A 27,465-nucleotide genomic window follows, 5' to 3' on the forward strand; every position below is an offset into this window, starting at 1 on the left:
GACTCGGAAGGCGCCTCCCGGAGCCGCTGGTGCAGGCAGAGCGGGGAGGCCGACACCCGGAGGCCCCGGGGCCTGAGCGGGGCCGGTCCCCAGCCCGCGCCCCGCGGCCCCCACGTCCCATCTTCCCCGCAGAAGCGGACGGACTCCCCCGCATGAGCACGTCCCCCGCGGGGCTGCCCTTCGAGGCCGCCGGCCGGGCTTCTCTCCGCAGGGTCAGCCGCCCCAGACCCCGCCCGCCGCCCCAGGCCCAGGTCCCCCTGAGGCTTCCCGGCCCCGCGCTGCCAGAAGAAACTCAGGCCAGACAGTCCTGCACCCCTGGACTCTGCTGTCTACTGGACAAACTTTGCTGACTTCCGGAAGAGGCGGGACTTCCGGGCGGTGCGGGGAGAGCAGAGCACTGCGAGGGGCGGCGGTTCGCCCCCTGGTGGCGGGAGGCTGCAATGCGTCCACTGTCAGAACACTGTGCACTGAGTAGGTGAGTATAGAGATGCGCTCTCACTTCTCACACAGGAGAGCCCTGCAGGTCCTGGTGCAGAGGCCTCTGCACGCCCTGCCACGGAAGGGGCCGTGCTCGTCGCAGGGCGTGCATCTTGTCACATGTGAGTGCACTGACGGGGGAGAGAACATGCCCATAGGGAAATGTGTCCTTGTACCTGGGCGTGCATTTACCAGTATTTATGGGAAATTTCTGCTCAGCTTGCTGTTCTGAGACTGGTGTTTCCACTCCACCCCGGGGCTCCGTGTACCGTGTGATACCTCTTCTGAGGTGTGTTCTGTGTCCCCAAATCCATGCGGATGGGACATAGTGACCGTGGTCTTGTTGGGAATAGGGCCTTTGCAAATGTAATCAAGTTCAGAGGAGGCCTTGGGTCTTGGATGTGTGGGCCCTCACTGCAATGACAGGTGTCCTTGTCCCCTCCGCAGGACCTTAATTTCGGCCTGTCCCCTCCGCAGGACCCCGGGTTGGGCAGGAGAGATGGGTCTCACGCTCCCGGACTTCGCGCCCGCCTGCCGGCCTTCCGGCTGGAACACTCCGCGCTCTTCTGCTTGACCAGCCCCTGGACTTTGCTCAGACAGCTCCCCTGCGCCCCCGAGAAGTGCGCGATCACCCCCGTCTCCCACCCCGGCTTTGCATCTGCAAAGTCTGCCGGGGCTCCGCGTCAGTCGCTTCAGTTTCCTGCAGCCGTTTCGCGCACGCGCGGGAGGCGTCCCGGGGCGTCCCGGGCGTGGCGGTTGCCAGGGCGACAGGGACACAACATGGCGGCCGGGTCCTAACGCTCCGACCGGGACCACCGCGGAGGTCCTAGTTCGAGACCCCGCCTCGGAGGCGTGGAAGCCGGGGCCCACCCTGCCGGCCCCTTTCCTCTCCGCCCAGTGTCGGCCCGGGGCTGTCGCCGGCCTCCGTCCAGGATGAAGAGTGAGTGGGGCCGGGCAGGGGCGGAGCCGGAGGGGCCTGGGAGCGAGGGCGGCGCAGGGCCCCAGGGGACCGGGACCTTGAGGGGCCGGGCCTCGTCGCCTTGGCGTCACTCAGGGGCCCCCAGCCCCCCTGGGTTGGAAGAGCCGATGAGTCGAAGGTGCAAAAAAAATTCCGACCTCCTTTGCTGTGAAAAGATAAATTACGTTAGTGTAGTTGTAATGTTAAATTTGCATCCTATCCTAATTGTCAGTTAGTAGTGGTCTATGGCCTCAATTGTGTGGCAAAGATATTAAAAATAACTGACTTCTCTCACTCACCCTGTACAAGCATTGTTATGTTCTCCTGTTGGATACTGTGTACTTGTCTGTCTGTCTCTCGAATGCACCCAAAGCTGTGGTTAGAGTGCAAGGTCTACAAAAGTGCAAAAGGTTTGCACGTTTACTTATAGTGTGAACTTATATACAGCACACGCATTTCTGTACCATATTCCTTTTTTCCTTTCCAACTATTTATTTTGCACATTTTTGAAGCTACAGAAAAGTTGCCAGGAGAGTTCCTTGAATGTTTATAAACCCTTCACCTAGATGCCCCACTATGTTCTGGCATTTTCTCTCTAAGCGACGCATTTATTTTTGCCGAACCTTTGACAGTTAGTTGTAGACAGCATGATATTTCAGCACTAGCAATTCAGCAAGTGTGAGCTAAGAACAAGGACAGAGTCCTACACAGTCACGGTACAACTAGCATGTTGATACAGTACTGTCATCGAGCATGCAGTCTATAATTCAGATTTTCCCAATCATCCCAATAATGTTCATTATAGGTGTTTTTATTTTTTTCCAGGATCCAATCAAAAATCACAAATTGCATTTTGATTTCCTATTTCTTTGGTCTCCTTTAATTTGGCAGTGTCCTGCCTTTTGTGTCTTTTTTAAAAAATATATGTTTTTATTGCCTGGCTGGTGTTGCTCAGTGGTTGAGTGTAGACCTATGAACCAGGAGGTCATGGTTTGATTTCCAGTCAGGGCATATGCCCAGGTTACAGGCTCGATCTTTGATGTGGGCGTGCAGGAGGCTGTGATCAGTGATTCTCTCTCATCATTGACGTTACTGTCTCTCCCTCTCCCTCTCTCTTCCTCTATGAAATCAATAACAAAAATATATATAAAAAATATGTTTCTATTGATTTGAGAGAGAGAAGAGGGAGAGGAAGAGAGAAAACATTGATCGGCTGCCTCCTGCACATCTCCTACTGGGGATGGAGTCCACAACCCCAGGCATGTGCCCTAACCAAGAATCAAACCCACAACTTTGTCATATCGGGAACAAAGCTCTAACCAACTGAGCTACCCAGCCAGGGCCAAAGGGTGCAATTTAAATTTTATTTTTTAATTTTGTTATTGTTGTTAATCCTCACTGGAAGATATATTTTTCATTGATTTTTTTTTAGAGAGAGTGAGAGGGGTAGGGAGAGGGAGAGAGAGAGAAAAAAACATCGATGTGAGAGAGACGTGGATTGGTTGCCTCCCGCACGGGCCCTGACCAGGGCTGGGATCAAACCTGCAATCCAGGTATGTGTCCTTGACGGGAAAATGAACCCGAGACCCTTTGGTGCTCTGACCGACACTAACCACTGAGCCTTGCCGGCCAGAGCAGGGTGCAATTGAAATGTAAGATGTTCGTGCAGTTAGGAATAATTTTCTGTCCCTTTGTGTTCTCAGGATGTTTGGTTATTCAGGTCACAGTTTTCCTCACTACACCGAGTGATTAATTGGGTGCGGACCTTTTCCTTGGAGGTTCCTGACCTTGTTTCCGTCATTTGGTTTGAATTCCTTAATCTCTTGAAAAGAGTAGACATTAGAAGCGGAATCTTCTCCCTGACAACTGTGGTCCAGGCACATGCCCCGAACATAGCGATTAGCCTCCCCCAGTTCTTTCCATTCCTCCGCTGGCTGGGCCCCACGGCTCTGCTGCACGTCACCTGCGTGATTCAGAGCTTCAGGAGCAGTGCTTGAATACAAATGTTTGCACTTGGGCGTGACAACTTGCTCTTTTCACAAAAAGTGAACTTGACCTCCACTTTCACGGTTAAATAAGGTTTAGATTCCACTTAAACAAAAGAGCCTTGGTTTCATAAAAGTGAACAGTTGGGGGGGGGAGGAGACATATGTACTACTATTTGTAATACTTTAAACAATAATAAAAATTTAAAAAGTGAATAGAATCTTAATGAACACAAATGATCTCATTTATTTTCCTTTTTCCACCTTTTTTTATTCGGTTATAGTAAGTCCTCTTTGTCCTTGAGTCTGGGTGGACGGTTCGTTTTGTTTGGGGTGACTATTTCTAGTCCCATTAATGTGGGGCAGGGACTGTCCCTAGCTCAGCTCTGCACCCTTCACAGCGCTGTGTGTACTAGTATCTTCATATTTCTTGTCTGACTCTCAAGGCCTGTGAACTATGTGGGTTCTGTTGGAGATGAGAGGGGGCCATTCTGTATCTCACCCCCCCCCCTTCATTCTTGTTTTGTAACCAGACCTTCTGTTACTGACAGAGCCATGGAGGAAGCAGTGGCCCTTTTCCCACCACAGACAGCCACCTCCAGGGCTGCAGGTTCCATTTGTTGCCGACTGATTTCGATGGTCTGGAGGTGCCTGCAGTGTTGGCCCACACTTGGGGTTTGTACTGAACCCACTTTAAAGTGTACAGGTGGCCATTTTTAAAATATATTTTTTAATTGATTTCAGAGAGGAAGAGAGAGGGAGTGAGAGATAGAAACATTCATGATGAGAGAGAATCATTGATCGTCTGCCTCCTGAATGCCCCCTACTGAGGATCGAGCCTGCAATGGGGCTTGTGTCCTGACCAGGAATCTACCATGAGCTCCTGGTTCACAGGCCGACTGAGGAAGCTAGAAGTTAATTTTTAAAAATAAACAAGAAACAAGCAGTTCATGCTTACTGTGGGATATTTATGCCATGCTGAATATTAGGCAGAAGGTGAGAGTCTACCGTACCCCCTTCTCCCCCAAAGCCGCGCCATTGCCAGGGGTGGTGTGGGACATCCTCGGTGGTCTTGCTGCACAGCCACGTTGGTTTCCTCATCGGCTGTGCCACGTCACGTGGACCCTGCCACACCACAACCTGCACCTGCGTTGAGTCCTATGCAAGTTACTGACAGGAAAGGAAAGGAAGAGAACATTTTAGAACAACCAAATTTAAGAGTACTTGAATGGTAGTCTACATTCAGAGCTTCTTACGAAAACAAACTAAGTAGGAAATTGACTGGAATAGGAATATTTTTAAATTTAATATCATTTCTAAAAAACTTTATTACTTCTTTTTAAAAGTACCTTTTTTCTTGCTGGTATGTTCAGATCAGAATTCACACACGTTTTTAAAATGTGCCACATCGCCCGGCTGGCGTGGCTCAGTGGTTGAGCGTTGACCTCTGAACCAGTAGGTCATGGTTCAATTCCTGGTCAGGGCACATGCCCAGGTTGTGGGCTCAATCCCCAGTTTGGGGCGTACAGGAGACACCTGATCAATAATTCTCTCTCATCATTGATATTTCAATATCTCTCCCTCTCCCTTCCTCTCTGAAATCAATAAAAGTATATCTTTTTTAAAATGTGCCATATCGAAGGGATGTGGAAGAGGCTACCTCCTTGAGGCTGAACAGTTTCACAGGCCTGCTCTGTGCTGATGCAGGTTTTGGATCTGAAGGTGATGGACATTTTTTAAAAATATATTTTATTGATTTTTTTTTACAGAGAGGAAGGGAGGAGGATAGAGAGTTAGAAACATCGATCAGCTGCCTCCTGCACACCGCCCACTGGGGATGTGCCCACAACCAAGGTACATGCCCTTGACTGAAATAGAACCTGGGACCCTTCAGTCCGCAGGCCGATGCTCTATCCACTGAGCCAAACCAGTTAGGGCGTGACGGACATTTTTATTTAATAGGTTTCTGGCCTATTTGCTTCCCGTGAGTTCTACACATAAGGTTCCATTCTAATCCTCCTTCTCAAGCTGCCTTGTTTCTTTTTAGTCTTGCTCTTATTCTCTGTATCTCGTTCCACCGGAGCCTCCAAGAGTCCCTGAAACAACATCCCGTCATTGTGACCCTTCCTCCCGCTCTCCCTGGGCCAAAGGGAAAAGGCCAGCAGCCCAGCAGACACTTGGTCTGGGGAAGGCAGCAGGATCTTGGCACCATTCACCAGGCTCTCCCTGGTTCAGCCTGCGCTCTCCAGTGCCTGCATTTTTCAGGTTTTTGTTAGCAGCCACACCCCACTTTAAGATACTCATGTGTGAATCTGTCAGGGTTTGGTTTGTAAAGCAGAAACTAGGCATTTCAAGCAGGAAGGGATCTATGGTTGTAAAACCATTATCTGTGCAGGGGGCAGTGGTGGTGGTGGCAGTGCAAGGCAGGGGCTGCTGCTGTCAGTTTCAGGAAATCAGGAATTGCAAGAATTGCAGGAAGCTTGGCGGCTCAGCTGGGCCTCCGTGGGACCAGAGAGGGTGGCCTTCAGGGGAATGCTCCGAGGCTGCTGGCACAGTGTCTCCTCTGCCGAATGCCCAGGCCCATGTGAGCGCTCCTGCCAGAACCACCCCAGCGGGCCACATCTCGTGGGCTGAGCCTCTCATCCCCCCAGGATGCCAATCACGTGGTTCCCTGCTATGGGGGGATGGCAGAGAGAAAACAAAGTGGGGGGAACGCTGAGCCTTAGAAAAAAGGAGAAACAGTCCTCAGTACATGCTGCCAATTATCTCTTTTCTGAAATATATTTTTATTGATTTCAGAGAAGAAGGGAGAGGGAGAGAGACAGAAACATCAATGATGAGAGAGAATCATTGATTGGCTGCCTCCTGCACGCCCCCTGCTGGGGATCAAGCCCGCAACCCCGGCATGTGCCCTGACTGGGAATCAAACTATGACCTCCTGGTTCATAGGTTGACGCTCAACCACTGAGCAACACCGGCTAGGCAACTGCCGATATTCTTACAAGTAAAACTTTCCCTGTCTGGAAACAAGTATAAAATATATGTATAAATAAAATCTATTTTCATAATTGTTTTTATTTATAGACTACAAAGCAATTGGCAAAATAGGCGAGGGAACGTTTTCTGAAGTTATGAAGATGCAGAGCTTGAGGGATGGAAACTACTACGCATGCAAACAAATGAAACAGCACTTTGAAAGGTAGGCGATGAGACGAGGTTAACACTGAAAGCAGACATGGGTTTAAATCAACAGGGCAACTCAATATTCATGGGAAGATTCTGTTCATGTGATATGTACAACACAGTCACATTTCTTTAGGCATTCCCCCACGTTGGTGCAGAGCCTTCTGAAGTGTTTGGGGATATAAACGTTGATTCCAGACTCTCCGTGTGAAGCATTGTTTCTGAGAGCAGCAAGGAGTATAGGGCACTAGTGGTGTCCAAGAGTATGGAGAACAGTAATTTCATCCTCGAGACATCACCACAGGGTCAAAGTCGTCACCCCTGTTCTGTGCAGGAGGACAGTGCCGAGGGACGTGACGCAGCTGACAGCTGTCACTCTAGGCCCCTAGGTGGGCAGAGCCAGATTTGAATCCAGATTCCTCGTCCTCACCGCCACAGTGTGTGGCCGTTACCTGCTCTGCCGAGACTGCTGTTGCTGCTCTCCTGCCTTCCTCTGTCACTTCTTCCTTTGTGCGACAAATTACTCTTTTTCTTTTAATCCTCGCCTGGGGATATTTTTTCCATTGGTTTTTTAGAGAGAGTGGGAGGGAAGGAAGAGGGAGAGAACGAGAGAGAGGAACATTGATGTGAGGGAGACACATCGATTGGTTGCTTCCTGCTCTTGCTTCGACCGGGGCCAGGGATCTAACCTGCCACCCAGGTACGTGCCCTTGACTGGGAATCAAACCCATGACCCTTCAGTCCAAGGGTCAATGTTCTAACCACTGAGCACCTGGCCAGGGCCGTCAAATTACTCGTGATAGAGAATTGGACGCAGTGTACTGACGGCCCGGCATGTGGGAGCCAACTCACAGCCACCTTGGGGAGACACAGCCAGGTGGCTGAGGACGGACTATTGTAGCAGCAGGTGTGAGACAGTTGCCTCTCGGAAGAGAACCGCTCCCGCTGTCAGGCTCAGGGGCAGATGTGCTTGCCGACAACAGGACTTGCCAGCTGTTGTTTTAGTGAAGAGATGCAAATAAAGAGTGGGCTGCAAATAGCCTCCCGACTCGGCGCTTCCTGAGGCTGCTGGAACAGAACCCTGCGCGGGCACGATCACTGCTCCACCGCACATGCCCCCGCAGGAAGGGAGCGCTATCTGGAACACGGCTTAGAAGTCAACCAAGATTAGATGCCTCAGGAGGCATTCCTGTGAGGGGTGGCAGACACTCGTGTAACCCCCGCCACGGGAGGAGGTAGCACCACCTAAGGACGTGGTTTCCTGCCGGTGACACGCCAGCTGTTCCTCCATCCACCAGGTCCCCCACACACCGAAAGTGCACCCTGGTGTTAGCAGGACAAGGTCTCAAGGTCCGGGCCATTCTTACTGAATGCTGTTCTTGCTAATGGTAAAATACAGCACAGTAGTTTGCAGACCAGCTGTAAACAGGATGAGCTTGACCGGAACTCAACCAGGATCAGTGTAGCCAGCTGCAGAGAAGAGATCAGTAACACTCGAGCACCTGAGCCGGGCTTCCTTGTCTGAGGGGCTTGAGGAGCAAGCGAGGGGAGGACTAGGAAGTAGCTAGCAAGGCGGGCGTGTGCTTAATGTTCAACAGACGGCAGCCTCGTTGCCGAATGGGTCACCGCTTGATGTTGTTGAGAACAATTCTTGCTCTTTGCCTTAACTTTAAAAGCGGTTGATTAGAACACATTTTCCTTTAAAAAACCCATAATAAGTAAATATTTTTAATAAAGGACCACGGGATTTGTGTTCCTTTGCTTTGCTGTCGAGTCTGGGTGTGTGGGGAGGTGTCTGCAGTGTGAACCACACTGGAATGTTGCTTGCCTTGGAAGGGAGCGTGGCCCTGGGCCACTGGTGGCCGGTGGCTGACGTTAGATGATGGTCACCTCAGGCTCATGGACAGGTGTCTGCAGCCGGGCAACAGACCCGAGGGGAATTGGACTCTGGGTTTATTCTTGTAAGCTCTTACCTGCTCTTGGTACATATGTTCAATCCAACGCTGTCTTTATTTACTTAATAAACTGTCCAGCTCTGGCCACCGGAGCTCCTTCAGGGTGGCTCTGTTTCTTCTGACGTGCCCACCCTTTTCTTATTCCATCAGCACTGCAAGGTTCTGTCGCTCATCTTGTATTTTCCCGGCCCCTAGAACCCCCCATTTCTCTAAGGAGCCTTGTCGCCTTTTACTGGAGAAAGATACTTGGAAACAAGACTTCAGCACCAGGTGTGCTCATGGCTCCTGGAATGTCATCACCTCAGTAGACGAAGCCAGTGTGTATGTGCACGGACCCATTTAACCGCCCCCCCCCCACACCTCTCTCTCTTCACCTATCTACCCAGCCGTCTGTCTATTCAAATCACCACGAGTACATACTGACATCAATAGGTAACTTGCTTCTAAAGAATAGAAAATAAAGAGGAAAAGAGAGTAACTTTACAGTGAGAAACCTGGACCATCTATAGTCTATCTACACCCTCATTGTGAAACAACTTACCCTTATCCACTGGAAGAATAACTTTGGGTTCCTTTAAAAATCCATTTGCTCTACTTCTCATTGTCTAGTGGCCCTGCACCGTGTGTGGGTGGTGTGAGAAATGAGTAGCCGTGACAGGAAATCACGCCAGGTGACTACAGCAGTTGCTCACCAAGCACCTGCCACCATACCCAGTCCTGGTGAATCGCTGCCTGTCACTGGTGCTCACTGCCGCCCTCGGGGGATGGTGCCTGCGGCCTTCTGTCAGGGTGGGGAGCTGTGGGTCACCCAGCTGGCAGGTGGTGGAGCCAAGTGGGACCCAGTCTGCGAGTCCCTGCTTGTTGGCAGCTCATCTCTCTTCTTTTGTGAAATGTGCAAGAGTCTTTCTTTCTTAAATATTTGAAATAACTCGTCAGTGAAATCACCTGGCCTAGAAGTCTTCTTTGCGGGGAGGGTTCACCCCCCCGTGATGTTGTTACAGCATCAGTCATAGTGGTAAAACGCTGGCAACGCGATGAAGTAGTGGAACGGGTGATAACATCACGGTACACCGTGGCACGGAATGCTGAGACTCAGATAGGGCGCCACCCGGACGTGGCACAGGTCGCCGGCGCCATGAAGATCTGGTCTCCGGGACACGCCTTGGACCAGCCCTGGGAAACTGTTCCAGCAGCTGCAAAGCAGAAATACCCACCCCTGTGAGCCCGGTGTGCTGGGAGCTGGCGTATCGGACGGACGTCTGATCCCTTTCTGGGAAGCTGCACAGCCATCGACTTCTCAGCACAGAGTGGAGGGCCTTCCACTGTGAAGATCTGACCGTGCGGCAGGAACCGAAACACCTGTGCCGGACCGTCCGTAGGTGACCCTGTGGAGAAACAATGGAACTCCAACCCACTCAAAACTCATCTACAAATAGGATTTCAGTAGATGGGAGACATACACCAACCACATCCTCAGGACGCAGAAAAACTGTCAACTCTAGAGGCCATCATCACTGTGAAAGGAGGCCTCCTCAGTGGTCATCTCCACATGCTGATGGCAAGTTCAGATCTTCAAATGCTAACGGAGGCCGGGAAGCAATGGGCTGGGCCATACACAGAGTGAATGCTGAGGCTGAGAACTGAGAGCTTCGGTGAGGGGAGCATGAGGACACCGTGGCGGCAGCAGCATTTGCAGAGACTGATGGGAGTTGGTATACAACACCCAGTCCCCCAGACCCCTTCTAGCTGGCGTTCTATTTATTTAGTTTTGTTTTGGTTTGGTTTTTGTTAATCCTCACCTGAGGATATTTTTCCAATGATTTTTTAGAGAGACTGGAAGGGAGAGAGAAAGAGAGAAACATTGATGTGAGAGAAATACATCGATTGGTTACCTTCCACGCGGGCCCAGCCAGGGCTGGGGATTGAACCAGCAACCGAAGTACATGCCCTTGACCAGAATCGAACCCGGGACCCTTCAGCCCACAGTCTGATGCTCTATCCACTGAGCCAAACTGGCTAGGGCTATTTGTTACTTTTTTTAAATGCAACTATATTTTAGGTGGAGTTTTTTTTAATAAGCCAAAGAAAGGCTATGTGACTTGATCAAAACAGAGAAGTTCAGGGTTTCTAAATAAAAGGGGAGATAAGATTTTTAAAAAGCTTTATTGAGATATAATTTGCATATCATAAAATCTACCCGTGATGGGTGAGTTTAGGAAATTGGCCCAGTTCTGGAAGACTCCCCATCACGATTAGAAGAGTGGAAGCCGCCTGTCCTGGGTGGTGAGGAGCTGCTGTCCTGAGCCTCTGGGGTACCGCCCTCCCTGCCCTGTGCTGGGCCCCTGCCCCGCACTCCCTAGACCGCCGTCTGCCAGCACCTAGTGGGCCCCCTTTCGGACCCTCTTCCCGAGTTGTGGGCTGTGTCCTTTCTGGTTGTTCGTTGACCATGGCGCACAAGCTGCTAACAGTTTGAATATCATCCTGGGTGAGAGGGGGAAACGGGGCAGTGATGAAAGAAGGGTCTGAACTTCTAGTTAAAAGTATCCTACATGCAGACTATTGAGGCTCTTCTTACACAGCAGGCTCCCGTTGGTTGGCTGGCATGAGATACTTCCGTTTGCAGCCACATTGATTTAAGTTAACAGTATACTATTGGATACATAACTAAACAGAACGCTGAGCTTCCCTCTCTCTGTTAACAGAATTTCACCAGTTCAAAGGGAGAAGATTCGCGCAATCACTTCCTTTCAGAACCTCTGAGATGAAAGTCTCTGGTGCCTGAGTCCTCATTGGATGTGAGCCCTTGGGCCCAGGCTCGGCAGGGAGACCAGGCTCCCCCAGGCTCTGCGTGGAGAGCGTGGCAGCCTCAGTGACGCTTGCATTGATGGATTTGGGGTGTCAACAGGGTGTCAGGTGTAGCTGTCTTCTTAAAGAAAAGCCTGTGTAGACACACCTGCTGAGAGAGCACCTGTCACCAGGTGAAGGAAGTTGAAAAAAATGACCGCCTTAAGTAGGAAGGAAGAGTGGGCCTGTTTGTGGAAATTTAAAATGCTTATTTTTACATGGCTTTTACATTGCTAGTTGGTTAGTTCCCATAAACTGATTAATAGGAAATTTTAACATCTCTGTTTATATTTATTAAAAGAAACTACCAAGGAGCTAGATGGGGATAAATTGAATTTATATCCAAAGCTATAAGGACCTTGAGTTTTATAAGATAATGCACAAACATAATACGCTTAATTTCTACTGCTAATGGAAAAATAAAACCTGATTGACTTGCTTGAAGTATTTGTGAGCTTGTCAGTTCTGATCATGGATGATAAGTAATGATTGAATAGCCCGAATTTTCAAGTTGACCTGAGTGATAAATTAGCTGTTTATTTTTGCCTACACAATAGTATTGAGCAAGTGAACAACCTCCGAGAGATACAAGCACTGAGGCGCCTGAATCCACACCCAAACATTCTTACGTTGCATGAAGTGGTTTTGTAAGTATACTCGGGCCTTTAAAAATTATCTACATTTGGTGATAATGGTTAAATCTCTTTTTAAGAAAGAAAATCATGGTTGGCATTTAGAGATCTGTTTTGTAGCCCAGAGAGTCAGCTGTGCACCTGATTCGTAATGTGATTCTGGGCTCCTGAGGCCTCAGGTGTGAGCTCTGACCTGACCCGCTGGGTCTGGGTCGTACTCGGGGGGAGGTGGGGGAGATAGGCTTCCCTTCCCTACCATAGTCATCTGTTCATCTCTGCAGTTTCATGTAGCCTTTCCTGTAGCCTCTCTTGATACGGTTTCGGGGGATTGTTTATTCCTGGTCTAACCGTAGACCATGAGGATCACCACCCATCAGGAGGTCAGGGCACAGCTGGTCCCAGGCACTGTCCCCAGAGTGGGGCTCAGCCGGGGTTCCAGGCCCTGTCTTTCCCTGGGCCAGCGGTGCTGATCCCCGAGAAGGTGGCGTGGCCTTTAACACCTGCCAAGAAACTAAGGTGCGGCAGATGCCCGTCAGAGGACCGAACAGTTTTAAACTCCGTGTACACTGTCTTGTTGCAGCGTGCGGCCTCCCGGCCTGCGGTGTGCTGAGCCGTCAGTTTGGGCTGCGTGCAGACACTACAGTCTTCGTGTGACAGTCACGACTGCCTGCGGGGAAGGTGTTTTACGCCCGCTTTAAAGAGCGCCCTGTCCAGAGTGGCCTGGGCCTCCTGGCAGCCCTGAGAGACAGTGGGGGCCCCTCCGGAGGCCCCTGAGCAGCCTGCGGTGTCACCTGCTGCCCTGCCGGGGTCAGAGGCCCCTTTCGGGGCTCCTTGAACCCAGGGGAAGCTGGCGGCGCAGCCAGAGGCCTCTGTCCCCACTCTGGGCAGGATGTCACTCGGGGCGATGCCACTCATCTTTCTCCCGCTTCCCCTGACTAGTTTTGGACTCTGTTCCCCACCCCACCCCACCCCATGGTAATGAGTCACATGGAAGTGATTTAGGCAAATTAAAAGTAAGATTGCACTTGCAGTCAGAATTAAACCCTTCTCTCCTTGGTTATTCTGTCTGGCCCACCCCCCGACCTCATTTCTTCTCTCTTGAGAGAGTTAATTTTATATTGTCAAGACATATGTCTTTTAAAATGGGGAGGGGGGCTTTTAGGGTTTGTGCTTAAAGCAGGGTTTTACTGTTATTTTAAGTTAATTTTACCTGAAATGTAACTTCTGGTTCAGTCACTGCACTCCAGGCTTTGTCTGATGTGGGAGTGCTTTTTCTTTACAAGAAATGTTTACAGATGAATTAAATATTTGATTATATTTTCTGATTAAGACATGAGAAAACATTTCAAAAACCTGCTTTCTTCTTCAGTGACAGAAAATCTGGTTCTCTTGCGCTAATATGTGAGCTTATGGACATGAATGTTTATGAACTGATACGAGGTACGTAGACTCCTTTGAAAGCTAATGTAAGAACTGACTGAAAAGCCTGTAGTTCATACTTGCTGGTGCTCAAGGTGGGTGCACGGGAGGGCAGTTGTCGAGTATAAACACACAGGGCTGACCGTCCGGCGGTAAATAAAATGAGAAGGAAGGCTGCCAGCCACGAGCTGGCCGTGCAGGGAGGAGGATGGCGCGCAGGACAGCCGGGGCCTCCGCACTGTGGTCCCCACCGCGAGGGTCCCTCTTCCCTCGGGCTCTGCTGCTGATCCACGTTCTGTTCTTGCCTCAGAGTAAGGCGGGGCTCGCCCCCCCCAAAGAATCCCTCACATGAGAGGGAACCTCTTTATATCTGGATCCTTCCAAAGTCTCCCGAGTGACAGACAGGGTGCTCATTCATTGGCTTTGTTTTGAACAATGAAGCCCTGTTTAGGAGAGCATGGGCGGGGGGGGGGGGGGGTGGCTGACCAGGGCTGGCTTTGGAGGCTTACAGAGGTCACCTGAGGGGAATGGAGAGGAGGAGGCAGATGTTTGGCCCACATTTAACAACGGTCCCGGGGCCTGTGACCTCACCGTTGTGTTAGCTGTCAGGACACGTGAGCCTTGTAAATGTCACTGAGAAAGCCCAGAGGAAGTGCTGCATTTCACAGGTCACACCGTGCTTATGGGCCAAAGGAGAAAGAACCTCCTCATGTCACGGGAGGGACTGGTGCTGGCTTGGGAAGGAAGGTTTGCGGCAGCACCATAGATGCTTTCAAACGGCCGGCCCAGCCCAGACGGAAGCGGGTGTCTCTGCAGAACTGCAGGTCACGCTGCGCTGCCGTGGGGACACCCACGCTGAGCACGCCGGGGGGAGGGCACACACGGTTGTTTGATGAAGCAGGAGAGTGGGGAAAAGCATCACGGCTCGTTAGTAGAGGTCACATGTGACTAAAAATACGTGGACACACTGTTCGACATGCATAAAAGTCGATGTAAGATGTTTGGATGCAAAAGCTTTTGGATCTTTTTGGGAAATAGAAGCTTTCTACCTGGGACTCTAGGGTATTTCTTATCATTACAAAAACGTGTGTATTTTATTCATAGGGTATAATCTTTGTTCTAAAATACAATTCTAATAGAGTTAGATCTGGTTTTCTTGGTCTAAACCCTATTTAATATAGAGCTCTTAGAGAGAGCTTCTAGAACCTGGCACACCAGCGATAGCAGAAAGTGACAGGGGACAGTCCATCCTGGAGAGAGCTGAGAATATGGAGCTTACACGTGCGTCTGAAAACAACAGCAGAGGTTGAGAGCCATCTGGGCAAACAGCTGCGAGTCTCCAGATTCCACAGGACAGTTAGAAAAGGCAGGCCACACGGTGGGTGGTGGCGGCCTCCACTCCACTGCGCACAGAGGGAAGGCAGGACAGTGAACCCGATGCTTCTCAGAGTCCCGTTTAAAATGATTGCAGTAGAGAAGAGTTGACATTCAAGAAGTAAACTCGTTTACCTGGGAATCTCACGTGCCCCGCATGGGCCCGGGTAAATGAGGTGTTACCGTGTGATTACGTTTCCTAACACCTGCTGCCTGCCGCGGCCCTTCACTCCATCCTCTGTGTGTGTAACTAAGAGAGTGCGGGCTGGCGCACATGCAGCCGAGAATCAATACTCGGCCTCGCCAGTTCCCTACAGTAATGTTGGTGCCAGGAAGCCCAGGTTTTACTCTGGGACAAACCTACCTAACTGCCTCCTTGGCTCAGGGACAGTTCTCGGTGTGAGACAAGTGCTCACGTTAGAATTCTGAATGTTGCTTCCTACAGTGGATAGTTCAGAACTCAAGGTCAGAGGGTCATTTGAGAAAGCTTTGTTCAGAAATAAGTGTGTAATTTTCAGCAGTAGGGGAACTGTATCATTGGGGAAACTGCACCCATTTCTTCCAGTACCTGCCTCCAGGGAGAGACTGTGGAACAGGCTGTGCAGTTGTGGGTGACTCGCTACACAAACACGGTGTCGTCCACAGGCCGGCCTGTGTCAGAGGGGTCAGAACCTGGGAAAGCGGCCAGCAGCGATGGTCAGACACAGTGCCGGAACATGCATCCTGACTCCAGAGTTGTTACACTGAACACAAAAGGTCTCCCTTAGACCATTGCTGAAATGCGGTGACTGGTAGAAGCTACTAGTTCATGAATGCTAGCCACATGCCAGGCACTGTGCTTAGCACTTTAGAGGAGTTAACTCATGTTACCCTCACAACAGCCCTATCAGGCACATGCTGTCCTTATCCCCATTTTAAAGATGAAGAAGTTGAGGCACAGAGAGATGGGTAACCTGTCCAAGGCTCTGCACCTAGGAAGCGGTAGACCTGGGGTCTGAACCTAGGCTGGCTCCCGAGTGAGTGTTCTTCATCACCCCACACCCTGCCTCTTGGCAGCCCGCTGTGGTTGGCACTTTTATCACCATCCCCAGCTTACAGGTGAGGAAAGGGAGACCTGAAGGAGTAAGTAGTAACCCAAAGCTAAGTTGTTCAGAAGTAACAGAGCCAGACCTTAAAGTCAAGCCTGACTCAGAAACTTCAACCGTGATGCCCTACGCCACGCTGGCCTTCCTATTCCTGGCCCTCGCTCAGTGCCTCAACTGCCTGGACACTTATTGTTTGCTCTTGCTATGATACTGACGTACTGAAAGTCAAATCAATCACTAAAGATTTTTCTAGTAGGATCAGAATTCATTTCACTTACTCCCTTGGATGATGAGAATATTGAGCAGCACCGTTAAATACCGGGACCAGTCAATGAACCGAGAGAATGTCCCTGCAGCCTTTGCAGAGCTGTCTGCAGCGTGCACAGCAGTGTCGGGGGCCGGCAAAGCTAGAGAGGCAGCATGGAAGATGCATTTTTAAATGCAGAGAGTACAGTCCACCGTAGAGATAAACTGTATGAAGGCAAAATCATGAGGGAGTGACTTGCTTGGTGCCGTTTTCTCTTCCTCCAGTAGATGTCAGATGAGGCAGAGGTGACCGTGGGCCAGAGCCGACCAGGCTCACCCCGAAAGTGGTAGCATTAGGCAGATGCAGGAGAGCGTCTCGTGCACCGTGACAGGCCAGGGGCTGTTCTCAAGGTGGGGACCCAAGGGAGCATGACAGACACAGCTCCCTCCCCCGTGGAGCTCATATCTGATGAGAGAGAGACAGCAAGCCAGTGAAGAAGTGACCCGGACCAGGCAGGGCCCGTGGTGTGAGAATGAAACAGGCCGCTGCGGTTCAGAGGCACAGCTGGTGCAAAAGCCCTGAGGCCCCCGTGAGGTGAGAGGCCACTGTGGCCCCAACAGAGGAGGAGGGTTGTAGGAAATGAGGTTTGCAGGTCACCGGGCTGGGTAAGATTCAGATCATTGGGGGTTAAAGCAGGAGCTAGGCTTGGCTGCTGATTGAGCCTCGATCTATGAACCAGGAGGTCACAGTTTGATTCCCAGTCAGTGCACATGCCCAGGTTTTGGGCTCCATCCCCAGTAGGGGGCGTGCAGGAGGCAGCCGATGGATGATTCTCTCTCATCATTGATGTATCCCTCTGTTTCTCCCTCTCCCTTCCTCCCTCTGAAATCAGTTTTTTTAAGAAGAAGAAAAAAAAACATGTTTAAACCAGGGGGATGGTGTACTTTGATTGGTGTTTAGACCAGTGTTTCTAAAACTATGGCAGAAAGCCAGATTTGTTTTTTACTGTCTGTTGTGGACCAAACTGTTTGTAAATGCAATAATTACCAGGGAACGGCCCTGTGCTGGGATGTCACCCAACATTGAACGGCTGCCACAGCTTCCAAGCAGGCGCTGCTCCTTTCCGTCAGCCCCGCTCCGACTGGGAAGTCCCGAGGCGGCATCAGTGTGCGGCTGTGCTCTGGGGAGCACCGTGTAGGGGCTTGTCGGGCTGCAGTGTAGAGAAGAAAGGGACCGTACATAGATGTAGGGGTCATCCCCTTTCATTGCAGACAATAGCGTGCATTCCTGCTAGTTTAACCGAAGGGTTTTATTATGTGGGACGGAGCTGACAGAATCGTGGGGAGGGGTGAGGGGGGGAGCGGCTGAAGCAACAACCTCCAGGGTGAGCCTCTGGGAAGTAGCTTCCCAAGCGATTGCCCTGGGCTGCCCGAGGCCCCAGCCCCCGCTGCAGGGTCCGGAGCTGCCTCCCCACGATCCGCACCCTCAGGGCCTCTGCCTTCCCCTCCTCTCCTCAGCCCGTGGCCGGGGCCTGAGGGTCTTTCACGAGTGGGTCAGACCACATCCTGAGCCCCACACGGAGGCATGTCATTTAGCTTTCTAGTCTGGCGTGCTACACGGTGGGTGGGATGGGTCTGTGGGGTGTGCCAGGGGGAGAGGGGTGAGGAGGGGGCACTTGGGAGGAATTTTCGGGGAGCTCCCATCGGAGTGAGTTAGTGACAGGGTGAATGGAGACTTGGCTGGAACCCTGGTCTGTTCATTTGGGTGCCCTCCGTGGTGGGAAAGGCTGTTCTGGAACATCTGGAGGCGGGAGGCACGGTGCTCACCTGATCACAGAGGCACCTGCTCTTTGCCTGCACTGCATGTGATCCCGCCTCCTGTTTAACTTTCAGTGACACCACTCTGAATGGCTGGTTAATTGTGCCCTTGCCCCTCGCCCCTCGCCCCTCGCCCTGGCTCCTTCACCTCCGCCCGTGCTCTGGTGGGTCCCCTGCTTGCCTGACACAGACCTGCTGCTCCACGGGGTGTCCCACTGCGCTGGAGTGTTAGCTCTCTGGCCTCCAGGAAGTGGGGTCCTGGCAGCTCCATCATTGGTGTCCCCAGATGTCCGTCATCCACCTGGATGATGTTTGGATATTGAGGGTCATAGTTAGACTGTTCCCACTGGAAGAAGTCACGCCGTTCTGCTGGTTCACCTGCAGAGGAAGGAGTATCTTGTAAAACCGCAGGTCTAGTGCAGAAAGCTGTCAGGCTCCACCCAGGGAGGTGGGACCAGCTAAGCTCTGGTTGCCGAGGCCGTACGGTCCCCGGGCCACACGGTCCCCTCCTCCTCTCTTGGCAGACATGGCCCCCAGACCCTGAGACCCTCCATTGTCAGCTGACGGGCCCGTGTGGAAATCCCAGTCACGGGCCGCCTCGTGGAGCGTGGGCTGTAGCAGGTCCAGCGGGCTGGCCTGGTCACCTTAGGGTGATATCTTTAGAGGCTGTGGGTGGGGCGGGCATTCTGAAATAAATCCACGTTGCTGGGGAATGAACCAGGTGGGGAAAGGTAAAACCAGCTTGTTGTAACCGTGGCCATAGCTACAGTTCATTTCCATGGGCAGCTCAGGCCCATGTTCTGCCGCTGACTGTTCTGCCTGGTGTGACTGTGTCAGACTAGTTCGGTTGTGTGTTTCTATTTAATCAAATCTGACCCACTGGTTGTACGATGCACTCCACTGTTTTTCATGTACCAAGAGGGAAAAACATGCCAATTCAGCTCTGACACGTAGCATTCTCATCACTTAGCGAGCGGAGTTTTATCGCGGTTAGAAGAGAGCCCTTTGGGGTATATTAGACGGTTCCCGGGTCCCTGTGCGCAGGTGCACACAGGAAAGTCGGGGTGAGGTTGGCCTGTCATGGGGCTCCTCACACTTCCCGAGAAGCAGCGTGACGGTGGCTTTGCTTTCCTTAATGTCAGTCTGCGTTCAGAGTGTGAGTGGCGTCACTGTTTTGTCCCCGGAATTCTCTTCTGAGCCAGTGACACCTTCCTGGCGGTTTAATGCTGGTGCCTCCGGGGAGCCGTCTGGCACTGATGCCGCAGCATGGACCTCCCACGTGGCGGAGCAGCACACCGGCCAGAGCCAGCGCCGTGCCGGGGTGGCGAGAGGTCGGTCAGGCCCTTTAATGGGGGTGATCAGTTCCAACTCTGAGGGCTGCTGTGAGAGTCCAATAAAACGTGCTAAGAGCTAAGAGCAGTGCCTGACTCGCCGCCTTCAACAAACATCGACAGCTGTTATTATTATTTGACAGTTCACAGTGGAGCCAACTCCACTTTAGAGGCGAGGAAGTAGAATTTCAAAGAAGTGATACAGCACTTGGCTAAGATGAGCAGCTTCAAAGAGCAGAACTGGGAGAACCCTGACCTTGAGTGTGGCCGTGGTTGCTGAGAGGGGTGCCGGTCACAGCTCAGGCTCCTCGCTGAGTCTAACGTCTCACCCGCTAACCGCTCGCAGAACAGGGGCCATGATGCAAGGCCCTCCTGTGCAAAGCACCGCGTGGTGCCGTGGGACACGGCCTCTGGGCCATTTGGCTGTGCCATGGTGGACCCAGTGTGCACCTCCAGGACTGACCCGCAAAGCCAGGCACAGGCCTGGGGACTGGGCCCCCTGTGGGAAGGGGCAGTGTGATTGGCCTGTCACAGTGCAGGCTGCACTGGCAAACACATTTCCTCAGTGAGGCCTGACAGCAAAGCCGTAGTTTAGCATTGTGTTCGCATTACCAGTACCGTACGTGACATTCTTTAGACTCTTCTAATGAGAAAAGTAGTAAACATTAACTTGGAAAAACACCTGGTCAGGACAGCTGAAACAGACAAGGCGCCCGTCTCCATCAGCAGCTTTGCTCCATCTGGCAGGGATTCCCCAGGGAGGGGAGGCGCCAGGGCTGCGCGTGGATGGGGTCCCCAGGAGGAAAGGGAGAGGGCCCCTGAAGAGGGCTCTTCCACTAGGACTGCAGGCAGCGGAGAACGCAGGGCCAGAAAGGTCTCCCTGGACTGAAACAGCTGCACTTCCCTCAGCCTGTGATCTCGCCCCTTTGAAGTGGAAAGCTCCATCCAGCAGGTCCCAGGGAAACTCCGGGTTGACCGGTGACTCCTGCTGGCCCCCGGCAGCAGTGGGAAGGAGGGTCCTGGAGGAAGGTTTGTGATTCTCACCTGACGCAGTTCCCGCCACGGTTGGAACGCGAGCTCCCGGATTCCTGTGAGCTCGTCCCCGTGGGTGGAATTCTGAACGGCTCCTTTTGTAGGTACACTCTGTGTTTCCTGTAAAACGGCTCCAGGTCATTTCTCACAGGAAGTTCGGTTTTCACATACTATTAAGTAAAAACAAATTCTGCTTTTTATTTCAAAAAAGGGTCCCAGGACAATTAGTAACCATATTTGGCTGTTTCCTTGATTGTACAGGGAGAAGACATCCATTATCAGAAAAGAAAGTTGTGCACTACATGTACCAGCTATGCAGGGCCCTCGATCATATGCACAGGTACGCTCCGGGTCGCGGCAGCTCCAGGGTAATGGGGTGTATTAACAGTCATTAGGAATGCAATGTACAGGCATGTGAATGAATGAGGTACAATTAATTCTATCCTTCCTTTTATATTGAATGCAGAAATGGAATATTTCACAGAGATGTAAAACCAGAAAATATATTAATAAAGGTAAGGGCTTTTATACGAAAAGTTGGTATCAGAATAAAGGTAGAATGTAAAACTTTTTTTAAAATATATTTTTATTGATTTCAGAGAGGAAGGGAGAGGGAGAGAGAGATAGAAACATCAATAATGAGAGAGAATCATTGAGCCAGCAACCCGGGCATGTGTCCTTGACCAGAATTAAACCCGGAACCCTTCAGTCCCCAGGCTGATGCTCTATCCATGAGCCACACTGGCCAGGGCTAGAATGTAAGATTTCTCACTGGTGCTTTTAGTCCCAGTAACTGGAGACCAGGCTTGCAATAGGATTTTTCTCCTCATGCAGCTTGGAAAAGTGGTTTATTTAATAAATGTCATCAATATAGCCGTACATCTGGAAGGAAATAATTGTAGGTACTCTCCTCAGACTATGTACGAAAACAAACTCCATTCCCATGATCACCTCAAACACTCGAAATAGAAAAGTGGAAGAATCAGGATTCGGGCAGGTCTGTCTCCCTCCAAAGCCACTAGACCAGTGATGGCGAACCTTTTGAGCTCGGCAGGTCAGCATTTTGAAAAACCCTAACTTAACTCTGGTGCCGTGTCACATATAGAAATTTTTTGATCTTTGCAACCATAGTAAAACAAAGACTTATATTTTTGATTCTTATTTTATATATTTAAATGCCATTTAACAAAGAAAAATCAACCAAAAAATGAGTTCGCGTGTCACCTCTGACACGCGTGTCATAGGTTCGCCATCACTGCTAAACCGTCCTCACAAATCCAGTTGATGGACAAGCCCATCACCCCAACAGTGTCCTCCTGCCCCGTCCCCCGGCAGAGTGACGGACTTTCTGTTATTATAGAATTAGTTTGCGTTTTCTAGAATGTTCTAGAAATGGAGTTAGATATATGTACTCTTTTTTTGGTCTGGCTTATTTCACTTTGAAATCTTCCCACAGTTGTTAGGTGTTCTCTTCTGTTTTTCCGTTCTTTTTTCTCTGCCTTTCAGTTTGGGTTGTTTCTGTTGGCCTGTCCCCCAGCTCCCTGAGTCTCTCCCTCGCTGTGTTTGGTCTATCGATGAGCCCAGCAAAGACATTTTTAATTTCTGCTAATTTTATTAAATTTCTAGTGTTTCCTTGTGATTTGTTCTTAGAGCTTCCATCTCTCTGCTGACATGTCCCACCTGAACTTGCATGTTGTCTACTTTTTCCATTAGAGCCCTTCACAGGTGAATCACGGTTATTTTATTTTTTAAATATATTTTTATTGATTTCAGAGAGGAAGGGAGAGGAAGAGAGATATAGAAACATCAATGATGAGAGAAAATAATTGATCGGCTGCCTCCTGCATGCCCCCCACGGGGGATCGAGCCCGCAACCTGGGCATTACCGAGGCTGCAGTCATCGGCAGCATGTATTTTGTTACCTGAACGTGAGGGTGAAGAAAATGGAAGGAATATCCCGAAACCCGTCTCCCTGGTCTGTCTGATTTGCCCGACTGGCGCTGCGGCGTCTGACTGTGGTGTGTGACTCGCTCGTAGACTCACACCAGGACTTAGCTTTTCCCAGGATCTGCAGACATTGGGAAACCGTTGTGAAACGTGTTCCCCTGAATAGAAGCACCACTTCCTCACCTGTCAGGGTCAGGGTTAGGGTAACTGGTATTTTACAAGCCAGGTTAGATGCTAGTCATTTTCCCGTTAGTGCATAAACATTTGAGATGGCTTATATTACAACGGTGACCCCATGAGATGTCATTTGTCCCCGCTTTTCTCCCCCTGCAGCAGGATGTCCTGAAATTAGGGGACTTCGGGTCCTGCCGGAGTGTCTATTCTAAGCAGCCGTACACGGAATACATCTCCACCCGCTGGTACCGGGCCCCCGAGTGCCTCCTCACCGACGGCTTCTACAGCCACAAGATGGACCTGTGGAGCGCGGGCTGTGTCTTCTACGAGATCACCAGGTAGAGCCGCGCAGGCTCGTGTCCACAGGCCGCTCGGGCCAGTGCGCGTCTGTGTGCACGTGCTGACGCGGTCACACGGCAGGCCTCACGCCAGGCCCTTCCTTCACAGCACGATTTCTCAGTCATCCTGAGGCTGTGACTGCTTTGAACTTAACAGAATGTGTTTTGTCGACACTTTTCCTTACTTGCTGGTGATGGGGAACAGAACACTCGCAGCCCAGCCAAGGCCTCTGCTTTCAGCTCCATCAGTGAAATGATCGATCACCAAGCTAGGAACCGAGTGGAAACGTGCTTACTGCCACCTGTGGGGCCCGCCGGCAGGGGACAGGGGTGGGGGGGGGGTGAGCATGGCCCGGCCCTGCCCTGGAGGTGCAGGTGTATCCAGCAGGATTCTCTGGCCACCTGGCAGCGTCCCAGTCCTCACCATCCTCCAGCCCCATGCCCCGCCTTCGGGCTTCACCGCTGGAGGCGGCGTGGCCTGGGAAGAAGGGAGGAGGTGAGGAGGGTGTGGGGGGAAGCAGCCCTCACAGAGGGTGGGCACCCCCAGGCTCACAGTGCGTTGTTAAGGACCGGGGTGCATTTAATGTCTGGGTGATGCATCAGATGGAGAGCCCAGCATAGGCTGGGACCCAGGTCCGCTCCCACCTGCTCAGCTGACGGCTTCATGAATCCAGGCATGTGTTCACACCTTTCTAGATCATTCATATTAATAATTGTTAGTTTTTGAAAGCTGAGTTGCAATTTCACTGACGCTAAAAGTGCCAGCAGACCACGCTTTCTCTGGTGCTAATGAAATGCCATGAATTAATTTGGAAGGATGTTGCAGGACTTCGGTGTCGAGAACGGCCAGGATGAAGGGGACTGTCCTAACCACAGCCCCTGTCACCTTCTTCCAGTCTGCAGCCCCTCTTCCCTGGAGCCAATGAGCTGGACCAGATCTCAAAAATCCACGACATCATGGGCACACCTGCTGCGAAGACCCTCACCAAGTTCAAACAGTAAGTGCCCCGTGCTCCCAAGGGCCCCGTGTGGACTTGTCCCCCTGCCAGGGCTGGCAGCACGGGGGGACTGAGGGTGGGGCCAGGCTGCCCTCTGTTGCCGGTGCAGCCCTCAGTCCTTGGGGCCCCCCGGAGGTCCGAGAGGGATGCTCTCCCTCCAGCATCACACAACAGTTCCTCCTGTCCTGCCGAGGCCTGGCAGTGAGGTTCTGTCGCTGAGTATTTACACTCTTCACAGCACGTGGAGGCCTTTGGGTGAACGAGGTTCCCCGGCACCGGCTCCGTGCGGGGAGGACGTGGAGTAGCCGCCCCAGCACTGCCCCACACGGACACCCGACCGTTAGGATTGTGTGCTGGTCAAAGATGAAGCTCAGCGGGGGCGTGGGCTCCCAGGGAGGCACCGTGGGCTGAGGGTGGCAGCGCCCAGCAGCTGCAAGACCTGGGAAGGCGAGGCGACAACTGTTTGGGATTCTTCTTCTTTTTTAAACTTTACTCCCTTCTTCTCAGCTGGAAATGTGACGTCAGTCTCTGATGAAGAGTACTTTTCTCCATTTATAGCGTAACAGGTTTCACCACCACCACCCTTTCTTTAAGTCTAAGACCTGAGAGCATTTTGCGGGTCACAGCACAGCTGAGGGGAAAGGACAGAGGTTCCCATATAGCGCTTGCCCTCCACGCACAGCCTCCCCGCCGGCACCAGAGGGGCGCGTCGGTTAGAATGACGAGCTGCATTGACCTGACCCGGCATTGTCCCCCGAGGTCCACAGTTCCCACGAGGGGCCACTCTTGGGTGGCACCATCTGTGGGTCTGGACCCTGTGTATTCTGCCCCTTTAAGTCACAGACTGTTCCCCCAGTGCAGGTCCCTGTAGAGTCGTGACAATGGCATGATCATTTATTATCATTGGGCTTTTAATACAGGTCGAGAGCTATGAGTTTTGATTTTCCTTTTAAAAAGGGATCAGGAATACCTCTACAGACAGCCAATCTGTCCCCGCAATGCCTCTCCCTCCTGCACGCCATGGTGGCCTATGATCCTGACGAGAGAATCACTGCCCACCAGGCCCTGCAGCACCCCTATTTCCAAGAACAGAGGTGGGTGGTCTGGATGACTGGGGGCAGGTGCTGGCTGCTGAGATGGGGGTAGGGGGGTGCGGTGGGCCACCCAGTGGGGTCCTTGGACAGCTCTCTCTGTCCTTTTCTGGAATATCTCCCAGAAGGGGCTGTTAGCGGCGCCATGGCAGGGCATGGGAGGGCTCTGTTAAGACTGCGGGAGCCCGCCCGCACCATTGTGAACGCTGAACTCGCTGTAAGGTCTGAGCACGTGGGCATACCTGATTTGGAAGTACATGCTCTGAGCTGTCCGACTCCACACCTCTGTCCACTCCTGCGTGTGACCGTGGAGATGACATCTGACCCAAACCTTGAAGCTGGGGCAGGGGTGGGGGCCTGGGGCAGGGGGAAAAAAGGAAAAAAGTCCTCAGATAGTTCACGTGGAAAGTAGAGCGGTGACCGCGCCATGACGAGCACCTCTGGAGACAGGGACAGCAGCTGTGCACGGGTTCTCAGTGGGGCGCCCATCTTCCCCCTGCAGGGCCGCGGAGAAGCAGGCTCGGGGCAGCCACAGAAAAGCGGCACAGGAACTGCTCAGTAACAAGTGGCAGATTTCCAAGGAGGGCAGCAAGCAGGTACGGCGGGAGCAGTGAGCAGCAGGGTGGGGGGTGCGGGGGGTTGGCTTGCAGCAGACTGCACACCCCAGGTGGCTGGTGTCTGAGGGGAACCCCACCTGCGAGGGCTCCGTTGCCCCACCCTTCCTGCCCCTCTAGCTAAGGGTCAAGGACATCATCTGTGAGCAGGCCAGACGAGGGCGCTGGGGTTCCTCCAGCCCAGGGGTCACTCCTTGTGCCCTCAGACCCACCCAGCGGGGGGCACAGAGAGCTAAACCAGCCCAGGTGACCCAGCTCGCCAGGGATCGCCCAGAGCATGCCGTCTGCTCGGCCAGAGCCATGAGCCCCTCGGGTGCCAGGCGAGCTCTGCCCCGTCTACCCCGTCACAGAGATAGTCTCACACAGCGGCTTAGAAACGACAGCCTCACTTGGCAGCACCTTCATCTTCTGTCCATGTGCCATGTGCTCGGCTCCAGTGTTGCCAGTCATTCAGCGTCATGTCCACTTGTCCCTGCTTTTACTGCGTGTCACTACGAGCTGGGGTGGGGACACATGTGCACCTGCAGCCAGGCTGCTTTCCAGACTCTGGGTTCCCCGTCCCACCTCCCAGTCTGCCCGGCCCACACGTGTCTGTGAGGCCACAGAGCAAGCGCTGTAGGCTTTGCAACCATAAGGTCTCATCACAGCTGCCCACACGGACGATGCTTAAAGGAACGGTGGGGCTGTGTTCCCATAAAACTGTAGACGTTGAAATTTGAATTCCATATAATTTTCACATGCCACGAAAGCACTGTCAACTATGAAAGAGGTAAAAACCATTCTTAGTTCCCAGCCGCACAAAAGCAGGAGGCAGCAGGTATGGCTGACCTGGGGAGCCAGCAGTAGGCACCCCCACGGCCTTGGCTCAGCCCCAGCGCGGGCCGGCCAGCCCCCACACGCACCAGCCTGAGGTGCAGACCCCCTTGCCTCCGGGTGTGGGGCCACCTCACTTTGGGGTGGCCAGGTCACCTGTTGTCTAGTCGCACCTTGTGGTCAAGAAGTTCTTTAGGCAGAAGTGGCACCAGAGAGCCTTCTGTTTCTCCTGATTTCTGTGGAGACACCATCCGTGTGCTCAGCTGACCTGTGTTTTGTTTCAAGAAACAGCCCCTGAAGCAGGAGGCGAGCCGGCCCCGGAGACAGGGCCCGGCCTACCTGATGGAGCTGCCGCAGCTGAAGCTGTCCGGGGCCACCAAGCTCTCGTACTCCAGCCCCGGGCTGCACTCGGTGTTCAGACCTGGAGCGAGCGGGAAGGTGCCGGTGCTGAGACCCCTGAAGTGTGGGGGTGCAAACCAGAAGGTAGCGCCTTATTAGCTCCCCTCAGCGCTGCTCCTGCCGCCGTCCTGGCCTCCACTGAACGTCTGTCATTTTCTTTTCAGACAGATGCACAGAAGGACCTTAAGCCTAACCTGAAGCAGTACCACCTGCCCACGATAGAAAGGAAAGGCGGGGGATACTGAGCAGCGCATCCAGCTCACCTCGGAGCGTCAGTGCGGCTCAGTCCTCCAAGTCACGGCATCCAGCGAGCGCAGCCCGCACGCCAGTGGCACGACGGCCTGGGGGCCGCCAGCCCCGCTGCTCGCATCCTGAAGGCGCCGAGCTGTATGTTCCGCTCTAATACACGTGTAAACCAGCTCCCTCGAAGGTGCCATTTCACTTTTGTAACCAAGACTTTGGGACAGGAAATCTTTTGTATTTTTATATGAATCCAAACAGAAGTTAGAGTTTATATTTGTTATTTAGGCTTGGCTTCCCCGCGGGCTCTGCGTGGGCTTCCAGCACATCGCCAAGAGCATGCAGCACGTGACTGCGTGAGGATACGTGACTTTCATTAAAGAATAGCCCTCGTCACAGTATTTCCTTGTGATACCATTTGCGCTGAACGTGTCACCACCCAGTCCTTTGTTTTAGCTTTTGTGAACAGATGGGGGATTGATCTTGGGAAGACTTGGGTGCGGCTTGATTTT

General features: G+C 52.2%; 1 protein-coding gene across 11 annotated transcripts; it reads left to right on the forward strand.

Moving 5' to 3' along the window:
- MOK (MOK protein kinase) lies at nt 1-27,354 on the forward strand. 11 transcript variants are annotated; one of them, XM_023764094.1, is made up of 12 exons: nt 1-599; nt 6,505-6,619; nt 11,960-12,049; nt 13,404-13,474; nt 20,601-20,679; nt 20,806-20,854; nt 22,620-22,798; nt 23,695-23,796; nt 24,717-24,890; nt 25,390-25,483; nt 26,600-26,797; nt 26,878-27,354. In XM_023764094.1, exons 1-12 carry the CDS (start codon nt 488-490, stop codon nt 26,956-26,958), a joined length of 1,344 nt encoding a protein of 447 aa, XP_023619862.1. In that variant the 5' UTR covers nt 1-487; the 3' UTR covers nt 26,959-27,354. The 11 variants fall into 11 exon arrangements, with proteins under 11 accessions (XP_023619862.1, XP_023619864.1, XP_006100580.1 ...); XM_006100518.2 differs by lacking the exon at nt 1-599 and adding an exon at nt 1,191-1,417; XM_023764095.1 differs by lacking the exon at nt 1-599 and adding an exon at nt 5,237-5,274.
- The last annotated feature ends 111 nt before the right edge of the window (nt 27,355-27,465 follow it).

Source organism: Myotis lucifugus, unplaced genomic scaffold (assembly GCF_000147115.1).
Source record: "Myotis lucifugus unplaced genomic scaffold, Myoluc2.0 scaffold_316, whole genome shotgun sequence".
In the NCBI taxonomy this organism is placed as follows: domain Eukaryota; kingdom Metazoa; phylum Chordata; class Mammalia; order Chiroptera; family Vespertilionidae; genus Myotis; species Myotis lucifugus.